The following is a 10,721-nucleotide window of genomic DNA, read 5'->3' as shown; positions in this document are numbered from 1 at the left end:
GTGTCCCCAGGGAACTCGATGCTGCTCCGTGTGCTGCCCGCGCTCTACGAGCAGCAGCCGCGGCCGATCGCGCTCCGGCTGCGGGACCTGCTGGCACTGACGGCCCAGCTGGACCAGGCAGAGCAGCTCCACCTCCTCAGGCTCCTCCAGGCCGTGGCCAGGAACAGAGAACTCGGGGTAAGCACCTTGGGGGTGGCTCACTGCCCCCCTTCTGCAGGGCTGTTGTGTTCAGATGGCTCGGTGAGGTCTGTGCCAGCAGCGAGCCGTCCTCACAACATGCAGGCAGTGACTTCCCATGCTACTTCCACGGAATTCTGTGATTCCATTCCAAGTTCTCCATCTAGTCATAAGGAGAACATAACAGCGACGCTGCTGGACCAAAAGGTTTGGGTTAAACCATTTGTTTTCAATGATTTTGGCTCTTCCTCTGCCATGGGAGTGTGAATTCCCATAACTGTGTTTCTGTCAGAGGACATGAGCTGTATTGAAATACATGTCAAGGGAGATTAAAATGAGTTAGGAACTGATGAGAACTGATAATCCTCAACAAGGAAAACCAGAAGAATGGGTTGTTTTATGCCCCACTTCTGTGTCAAAATGTCTTTCACACAGATGCAGGTCCCATTGGATCTGAGGTGCATTAGTGTGCATGTGTGTTTACACAAGAATTAATTACTCAGTGCAGAGTTGTAAACACTCCATCCTGTTTGTAAGATGATTTTAAGCCTCGGCCTCCCCAAAACTGGGTTCTTACAAGAAATGACAGCTCACCCATAGCATGTTTTTTAGGCAGTGAGGATCTTGCCCTTAGTTTTCCCCTCTGTTCCAGCTCTTGACCTTTAGTTTCCTATGGAAAAAAAATTTCTACAAGTCCTTTAATTTACTGTATCATTGGGGAAGGCTGAGTCTTCTGTTGTTTTAATCAATAAAATATAGTCTGACCTGGAGGGAGGGAAATATAAGGATGGGATTTTGATCTTTTTTTTGAACAATTGGCCATTTCCTCACTTATTTATGCATAACTGCCATATTTCAAGGCTAAAACTTACCCTTATTCCATATGTTGAACTGAACTTGGGTTGACCCCTGTGCAAAGGTCAGCAAGGCTGGAAAACTATTTTATTGAATCAAAGTCTAGTGGTTTATTTTTATCACTCCAGTTACATCTCTCTTGGTTATTTGTGTTCCCAATTAAAAATATATATATTCAGTTTGTTTCTGTCTGATTTTTTTAATAGGTGCTGACAGAGTGTTTACCCTTTTTATTTGGGCATTTGAGGGACCCCAACCACAGTGACTTGATTCTAAACATCCTCATAGAAATATCCAGCTACGAACCAACAGCCTTGGCCCCTTTTCTGCCGACGCTGAAGGAGGTTGGGGAGAGTTTTCCAGGTCTGATTGGGCAAACAGCAAAGATCTTTGGAGCTGTTGGGCACATTGATGAGGTGAGTTTGGAAACAAAGGTTGGTTTGGGGGTTGTTCTTTTCTGAATCCTGGGTAAAATGATACATCTAAATATGTCTTTCTTCACAAGTAGCCAGACTGCCCTACCAGGGCACAGACTCATGGAATGGTTTGGGTTGGAGAGACCTTAAAGCCCATCCAGTCCCACCCCCTGCCATGGGCAGGGACACCTTCCACTAGCCCAGGTTGCTCCAAGCCCTGTCCAACCTGGCCTTGGACACTTCCAGGGCTGGGGCAGCCACAGCTTCTCTGGGCAACCTGTGCCAGGGCCTCCCCACCCTCACAGCCAGGAATTCCTTCCCAATATCCCACCTAACCCTACTCTCTGTCAGTCTGAAGCCATTCCCTGTGTCCTGTCCCTCCAGGCCTTTGTGAGAAGGTGTTTAGTCACAGACAACACTGGGGGTTCATCAGTGTTGGAGAATCCCCAGGGAAACCTTTGTCCCCAGAGAAAACAGTTTCTTTTGGCCCCTTTTCAAAGCCATTCCCTTAAATCCTGGGGCTGGGAGTTGGTGGCTGGCTCTGTGCCTGTGCCACAGCTCAGCTGGCACACAGGGATGTCACACAACTCTTCCCTCGTTGCCATAAGGCCCATCCTTCCCTTTGGATCTCACTTTGGGTGTGTATTGGCCAGGCCGTGGGGGTCTGTTCACTGTGGGTGCAGCACAGGGAGACACTTCCCTTGCTGTTTCTACTGATCTTGAGCCTTATGTTCATTTAAAATTAAATTTATCTCATAAGAATCAAAACCAGATTTGGTTTGGCTTTGTAAATCTCATTTCTGTTGTGGGGGGGAAAGCCAAAATCCTATGGAACACTGAGAGCCAAATACAGCTTGTTGTTGTCTCCTTGTTTACTTCCATCCCCCCAGCAAGTCTGACTTTTACAAGAGCTGCAGGTGACCATGTTCAATTCTGCATTTAATATTTAGGAGTCAGCATCTCCTAGAAGCTTTACAGTTTATAAGCAGCTAAGCCTGAGCTGAGCACAGCTGGGATCAGAACTGAGGGATTTAATTCTGTGTTTTAGTGTGTTGAACCAGCTCTTCCCATCTGAGTGTCTCTGAGGCTCCATTTCTGCTGTGTTTGTTACTTCAAAGGGGCTGAGTTTATTTATTTTGCCTTTTGTTGTTGTTATTGTTTTATACCAATACCAAGAATAAGCAGGGAACCCACTGACCAGGTTGTATTTCATATATTATTGGAAATTGTAGCCTGAGGTAAAGTTTACAAAGACTAGATTTGAAGAATCTTTTCTCCTTATATTTTTAATCTGTTGGTTTATGTGGGTACACGTAGTACTACAGATGGGTAATTCATCTGTAGTAAGTGTTGAGTAGCTGGCACTGTGTCCTGGGTCTTATTTTTGTAGGGAGCTGCTGACTCAGCAGCAGGCTGCAATTCCAGTGCCACATGTCCAGGGGAATGGCACCTTGTCCTGTGTGTGCAGGGACACCCAGGGGACCTTGCACTTGAGACTTGAGAACATGGAGCAAAGCAGCAGGCAAAGGGTGGCAGAGGGGAACGTTCCAACAGGGGACAAATGGCTCCCCTCGTGTTTTGCTTCCTGAAAAGATAGAAGTCATAGATATCTCTGAATTATGGAACATCATAAAATCCTAGAGTGGTTTGAGTTGGAAAGGACTTTAAAGCTCTTCCCACTCCATCCCTCGATGGTGTTGGAGAGCTCTTCCAGCCTGGGAGATCTGATGATTCTGTGGTCTCACCTGTCCTCAGGAATCAGCCTTGGAGGCATTTCTTTCTCCTTTAAGAGGAGATGATTCTTTGTCAAAGCCAGGTTGGACAGGGCTTGGAGCAACCTGGTCTAAGGAAGGTTTCCCTGCCCGTGGCAGGGGGTGGAATGGGATGATCTTTAAGGTCCCTTCCAGCCCAAACTATCCTGTGACTCTGTGATGGAAAGGAAAACCAGTGCCATGGATCTCTGGCGCTGCAGGGCAGGCAGCCAGCCTGCCAGCAGAGAAGCACAACCACATCTGGCATCATAAAAGCTGGGCAGATCTTAGAGGCTCCCGTGGAGCAATGAGAATGAATTAAAAGGATACTCTGATCTCCAGTGTCACTGCAAAGCTCAGTCACTGCTGCACTTTGTTTGTCCCGCTCAGGGGAAGCAGCAGAGCAGTCCCTGCACACACAAGTGCTGCTGCTGCTCTCGTGTCTCAGCCCCCCGTGCCAGTGCCTTCTGAAACCCTCCTGCTCACTCCTGCCCCTCTCCCCTTCCCTGTCCCGGGGCTGTGCCACAGGAATGCTGCTCGTTCTGAGGCGTGACTCGGCATCTCCCTCCCGGCCAAGCCAAACAAGCGGGGAAGGGAACAGCGATGGCAGTGCTGGAATTTTATTTGCTGATGTTTCACTTCACTGGAAGGTCTGCTTGGGGAAGAGAGGTGGCAAGGATCGAGGCTTGGCCCTCTGTGGTATGGATTGTGGGTGTGAGCAGCAAATCCTTTCTGCTGGCTCCCAAAAACAACCTCTTGTGCTGCCCCCGAGCCGCTCTGTCCACGTTGGCAGTGCCGAGGGACCCCTGGAGAGATGAGAGCTCTGGCTGAAGAGAGATGCCTTTATTCTAAAGGTTGCCCCTTGTTAACACCCCCCACTTCTGCTGATGTCAGTGACAGTCTCAGGGGTGAAGCTGAAATCAGAACTTGTCCCTTAACCGTGAATTTGTGCAAAGCAAAACACCATCTTGGGGCAGAGGGCAATTGGACATTTTAATGTATTTTTTCTCCCATTAACTGTGTGTTTTGAACCAACTGAGAGTTTTAACCGACTTCTGAAAGCCTTGTGATGTCTTTTTGTAGTCTCCTGAGCCTGATTTTAAGCTAAAGCGTAACACTTTGCCACACCTCATCACTTGTATTTTAGATCTTCACCTTCTGGCAGATGTAATGCCGTAAAATGCAAGGGCTGCTTATGAAAAAAACACATGAATACATCAAATAAGCCCTGTTAAAATCACAACGGGCTCTGTACATCCAAATAGGCTTTTTGAAGAATTTTGGATAAGAATTGGGGCAGGGATAATGACTGCTTTCATGTTGAGCTATTTTGCTGTAATTTTGTTTTGTATAACAGTTACATATTATGTTACTCAGAGTTTATTGTTCTTTTACCTCACTCCAGGCGAGTAGCAGCATTTCAGCGAGGCTGGAGACACTCCAGCTGGATCAAAGTGACAGGAAAATGGTCAAAAACTGCTCCTCCAGTTTGTCTGCTGCACAGTTTGTTTAGGAAACAAAAAATGTGTTTTAAATGTTAATTGAGCCTGTGTTTATCTCTTGGGGGGAGGGTTGTCTTTCAAATAAAAGTCAACCTCTTTCAAGCCACCGAGGAAAAAGCTCCTTCAGTCACATCAGCCCAGCCCGAGGTGTAGCTGGACCTTCCCCCCCCCCTTGGCTGAAGGGAAGCAGTTTGTCCAATGCTCTTTTCCCATTTATCCAGGGTTTCCCTGAGCAAAACCATACCTGGCTACCCAGCAGAGGATCTGATGTGAGTTCCTGAGTTAATTGCTGGTTTCTTCACTGCTTTTTTAGGTATTTTTAGGGCTGTGGAACTTAATGTACTTAGAACCACTACAACAAAACAGGGGAGCCCTGATCTGGAGGTGCTCAAGGTCAAGCTGGATGTTCCCTATCCCTGGAGCAACCTGGTCTGTGGAAGGTGTCCCTGCCCATGGCAGGGGGTGGAACAAGATGAGCTTTAAGGTCCTTCCAACCCAAACCATTCCATGATTTTCACCTTCAAACTTCTGGTTTAGGATGGGAATTTGGACACGTACACACAGAAACAGCTGGCACTGGAGCTGTGTGTCCTGGCCAGGCAGAGATGATAAAGTGTCTCTGCTAGAAAATATTTATGTGTTTAATGTTATGATCTGAAACAAGCCCCCTTTAATCCTGATTTGCGGGGGATGTGATCTCTGCTGATAAACTGGGGAAAGCACATTGCCCCGAAGAATTGGGTGGGAACATTTTGGCTGCAGAGGGCACATCAGACTCCAGGGCATTGGCAGTGACTGACAGCCCATGCCAGGCAGCGTGTGAGGACATCTTAGAATGAAATCTCAATTTAAACTTCTCTTTGTTGTGCTGTCAGTCACAGCTCTAAGCTGAGTGTTGCTCCTAAACTAAATGCTGTGGAAGGGGAGAACCCCTGTGATTTATGAGGTCCTTTAACCTCTCACCATTAGGGAGAGGAGATGCTGACAGGACCCCAGCTCCTGCCCCTCACTGCTCTGCCCCCTGTGCTGGAGGAGCCCCGTTCTCTGTGGGCAGCACTGGTGACAACAGACCCTAGGGTGACAATGCTAAATGTCAGCAGCACCCAACAGGCCCAGAAAGGAGTCCAGAAAATCATAAAATCCCAGACTGGTTTGGGTTGGAAGGGACCTTACAGCTCATCCACGCTTGACGCTTCCAGGGATGGGGCAACCACAGCTTCACCTCCCTACACTCTTTTTCTGTGCCTTTCTCTTTTCAAGACCAGGTTGGATGGGGTTTGGAGCAACCTGGTCCAGTGGAAGGTGTCCCTGCCCATGGCAGGGGGTGGCACTGGGTGGGCTGTGAGGTCCCTCCCAACCCAAACCATTCTGTGATTCGATGAAGTAGCTGAGCCAGGCTCAGCACAGATGAAAGGGGAGCTCAGTGCTGCTGGTGCCCTGAGCCAGGCTGACCTACCAACTAGAAGAATGTAGGGCCCTTCAAAGGGCCTTTAGGGACTCTGGCTCGAGGTCTGAGGAGGAGACAAGATGTACTGAGTTAGGCTGGGTTAGGTAATACCAAGAGGAACAAAAGTCACGTAGCAGCACACACAGATAAACTGTGTTTGAGGCACAGTTGGTTATCGTGGGGCAGCCACTCTTCCCCAGGGACAGTGACTCAGGCAGCACCACACAAACCTCCCTGCACAAGCAAACACTGAATTAATGTGTTTAAAACTCTTCTTATCTCCCCGTGTTGCCCAGGAGAGAGCCAGGACCTGCCTGCTGTACTTGGTGAACCAGCTGGCCAACATGGAGCACTCATTTCACCATATTCTGCTGCTGGAAATTAAGAGCCTCACCGACACCTTCTCGAGCATCCTGGGCCCCCAGAGCAGGGACATTTACCGCATGAGCAACAGCTTCACTGCCATAGCCAAGCTCCTCGTCCGGCAGCTCGAGGCTGACAGCACACCAGGAGCCAGGTAGTGTTTGTGTGACAAAGCCCCTTCAGGGCCGTGTGAGGCAGCATAAATTCATATTAAATCTATCCTAATTGCCATGAAAAAAGCCACAACTCAGATAAGCCCAGTCAAAAATCGACCAGGGAAGTCGGCCCACACAATTATCGTTGAGTTTTTCTAGAAAATACCCACTGAGGGTGATGAGAACAATGACTGGCTTAACTCCCTGGTAAAGGTTTGCCTAAGAACAGGCTGGAAAAAATTTCTCAGGCATCTACAAAGAGATGTTCTGCTCATTCAGCTGCTTCTGAGTGTGTATCCTAAGGTTGGAGGGTTGGGAGCGTTGCAGCGTTCCTCAGGGTGAGAATATAGGTGTTATTTAAATACACGGTGGTAGTCACTTTTAATTAGTGAAGGACTCATAATTAGAGTTGTGTATGCTGACACAGGTCACGAGGGCACAAAGGAATAGTGATTCTGTGGAAAAATGTAACCCAGATGTCAGAAAAGCCATAACCATGAAGGACAGCCTTGGAGCCAGGCTGGGAGCGCCGGAGCCAAAACACTGAGGTCATTGGAGAAACAAGTAATTGGTGTCCTGGAGAGAGTTAAAAATGAAAAAGGAACCAGGAGAGAGTGCCTCCCTTTACTGCAGGACTGTGAGAAGTGTCCAAACTTCACCTGGTGGGAAAGCCCTCCATGGAAACGAGCCCTCGGCACTCGTTTATGAAAAATATCCTTGGAGATAATGCCAAAGCCAAGTGGAGATAACAGAGTGAGCATGAAACAACACACTTGTTCCAAACTAGCCAAGTTTACTGGAAAAAAGAGGCAGCCAGATGTCACTTGGTGAAGGGACCAGAGGGATGTCATGTATTCTGGGAACTGCAGAGGAGCAGGACAGGGATTGAGGCCCAGTAATAATTTATACAACCCATTACGGTCCCTCAATTTATGGCTGAAAAATTACTTTATTTGTTAAAATATTCCCATATTCCTACTCCTTATTATCTTCTGTGCTTAACATTTATCTGTAGAGCTGATAAAAAAAAAACACTTAAAAACAAGAGAAGGTTTTCATTAAAACCTTGCTGTGTTTCCCTGTTTCTCTCTAAAATCCCCTTTGTTAAGGACTTGCTTTGCCAAGGAGAAGAAGCTTCATCGTCTTCATGAGTGTGCTTACAGATGATTTTTTTATTCTCCATCTCTCCCTGATTTTATTTACTTATTTACTGATTTTAAATTTTATTCCCTCCTCAGCCCTCTTGCTCCTTGTGTTGTCTCAACGTGTCTGGGAGAGATCACAGCAAACCCCCGATTTTTCACAGTTACAGTTTTTAGCTCTTTGGTTTTATGTTTCAGGCCTGTGTGGAGCAAAGGATCAGCTCAATCAGACAAGGCTAAAATGAGAGTTCTCTGCTGATTTAAGCTGAGTTTACTCTGATTTGTGCCTGGTGAGTGGGACTGGTCCAGATGTTGGCATGGAAATGCCCTCCCAGCTCTGGAGCTGCTGCAGCCACTGAACTCAGAGGTTTATAAGGAGCAGCAATCCAGAGTATTTGTGCTGCGAAGGGGAAATAGGGTTTTAAAATGTGTGGCTGGATTATAACCATTCCTCCCAAAACTCGGGTGTTTACATAAGAGGAAGCTGATTCCTTTGGAGCCACGGTTGGCTCGGGGTTGTTTGACCCAGGGAATTTTACATGCAGGGAGTGCAGAGCATAATTAAAACCAGGCCATGCTCTGGTGCCCCTTACTGTCACAAAATTGCAAGTTATTCAGCCTCAGAGGTGCTTTTTAAGAACATATAGAGTTTTAATGGACTTATCCAGCCTAGGAGTGTAGTGTAGTCAATTAAAAAAAGGCAAGGAAGGAAATTTGGAGACACTTCCAAGCCCTGGATCTGGGTAAGAACTGAGCACACCTGGCTCCACCAATGCTGCCCATCTCAGTGTCGTGGCTGCATGAAATTACCTTTTAAACTGAAAGAGGAGAGATTTAGATTAGATACAAGGAAGAAGTTCTTTACTCAGAGGGTGGGGAGGCCCTGGCACAGGTTGCCCAGAGAAGCTGTGGCTGCCCCTGGATCCCTGGAAGTGTCCAAGGCCAGGTTGGACAGGGCTTGGAGCAATCTGGGCTAGTGGGAGGTGTCCCTGCCCATGGCAGGAGGTGGCACTGGGTGGGCTTTAATGTCTTTCCAACCCAAACCAATCTGATCATTCCATGATCTTTTCTCCACCACTTGCCTTCTTCAAACCTCTGTCCTGCCTGAGGGGGTGATCAGTGATTATGTCTGTCCAGTGGCAAACCACAAGGACCCACAATTAACCCATTCTTGCTGCCTCCATCCCCTCAGAGGTGAAGCCCTGGCAGCAACTAGGGCTTGGTTAAAATACACCTCGAGTGTATTTTTAGCCATCTCTGTGATGCTCTTTTTCCCTAAAACTCAATTTCTGATGCTGATAATTGTCTGGAGAAATGTCCTTCCTATCCTTCATACACATGTACCACCCTTGAACTGGTGACCTGTGCACTGGGCTCTCTCTGCACGTGGAATCTCAAAGCCTGAAGTGATGAGCAGCCTGGAGCCATCTCTCAGGGCAGGTCATTGTGGTTCCCCCATAAGCTCGTGCATCTTGAAAACAGGCTGAGCTTGGGTGTAAACTGATCCTGCTCAGCAACCTCAGCAATGTCCCCAAAGCCTCCTGCCAAGATTTCAAACAATGGTTTGTTTTGCAGGGGCTGGGAGGGGGCCCAGCAGGAAGGGCTGCCAGGCCCCCCCCTCTGAACATCCTGCTTGGGGCTGGTGCTCGTGGCTTCCCCAGGGATTGGTGGGAGAGCAGAGCTGGCACACGTGAGAGCAGATGGTCCCCAGGGATGGGCACTCGGGATCCCTCCTGCTCCCCTGCTCCGAAATCCTGGGCACCAACAGGGTCAAAAACCAGGTGGTGGCTTGAGGAGCACCAGGCAGTGAGAACTGCACCCTCCACACCCTGAGGAGTGACTTCTTTCTGCTCCACATGTGGAAAGTAGGATTCATTAACATGTTTCTCTGAGGTCTTTTCCAACCTTAACAATTCCATGATCCTTTAGGAGAAGTATTTCCTTGTATTCCCTTCCCGAAGCCATCGGAGCCCAACAGGAGAACACTGGACAAAGAGAGGTGCTGTTCTAAAACACCATTTTTGTTTCCAAACTTCATCAAGGCTTCCTGGTTTGGGTCTGTCATTCACAACCCCCCCCAGTCCATCAATCCCCTCTCTGTGAGCAGAGGCTTTCCATGTATTTCCATATGGAACAGACGTTTTCCTTAGTGCTCAGCTCCCACAATGGGAGCAGTGTTGGGAGTCCTGTTGGAGTGACAGCTTCCCCATAAATTAAATCTTGTCCTACATCCCCAGAAAGATTTGTTAGCAAAGGTCGTATCAAGGTTCTTTATTACAGAAGAATATTTTTAAAGTGCTCCTCGGTGTTAATATATTACGAGATCTTGCTTAAATTAAAAACAAGACAAAACTCGCCAGCTCCCCTGAGAAATATCCTGAGCTGCCTTTATCAAAACAAATGAAAAAGTGCATTTTGTGCTGCAGTATTTCTGGTTGTTTCTTTAAAAACAGGCTTTGTACAATTGGTAATTTGCAGTTTGGGGAGTTTTTAATGGGCCCCCCGACTGTGAGCGTGACTTGTTGAGGCTCTGCTGCTTTGGAAGTGCTGTGTTAAAACTCTCATTTGTGGTTTTATATATCCAGATTTTACAGATTTAGCTATTCAGATGTTTGTTCATCAGGAAACATACAAAAAAAAAAAAAAAAGAGAAAATCAAACAAAGAAATGATCAGAAACAAAACAAACTTTGTTTAAAGCTGTGGGTAGAGTTTAAAAAGTAAATACTGTCCAGGACCCCTTAGTTCTCTAAAATTCCTCTAGTTAGAGGGTGGAGGGGCCCTGGCACAGGTTGCCCAGAGAAGCTGTGGCTGTTCCTGGATCCCTGGAAGTGTCCAAGGCCAGGTTGGACAGGGCTTGGAGCAACCTGGGCTGGTGGGAGGTGTCCCTGCCCATGGCAGGAGGTGGCACTGG

The 10,721-nt window shown here is 47.6% G+C and overlaps 1 protein-coding gene across 1 annotated transcript in view; it reads left to right on the top strand.

Annotated features, from left to right (window-relative positions):
- VEPH1 (ventricular zone expressed PH domain containing 1) overlaps positions 1–6,669 on the top strand; it is a 30,551-nt gene extending 23,882 nt beyond the window's left edge. Inside the window, exons 6-8 of the mRNA XM_029962317.1 lie at positions 11–177; positions 1,239–1,448; positions 6,445–6,669. Of these exons, the coding sequence (XP_029818177.1) occupies positions 11–177; positions 1,239–1,448; positions 6,445–6,669 (602 nt within the window). The remainder of the gene's footprint in view (positions 1–10; positions 178–1,238; positions 1,449–6,444) is intronic.
- The last annotated feature ends 4,052 nt before the right edge of the window (positions 6,670–10,721 follow it).

This window comes from Manacus vitellinus, unplaced genomic scaffold (assembly GCF_001715985.3).
Source record: "Manacus vitellinus isolate BGI_N305 unplaced genomic scaffold, ASM171598v3 scaffold_45_pilon, whole genome shotgun sequence".
Taxonomy (NCBI): domain Eukaryota; kingdom Metazoa; phylum Chordata; class Aves; order Passeriformes; family Pipridae; genus Manacus; species Manacus vitellinus.
The sequence above is the reverse complement of the archived record's forward strand: the minus strand, read 5'-3'. Positions and strand labels throughout refer to the sequence as shown.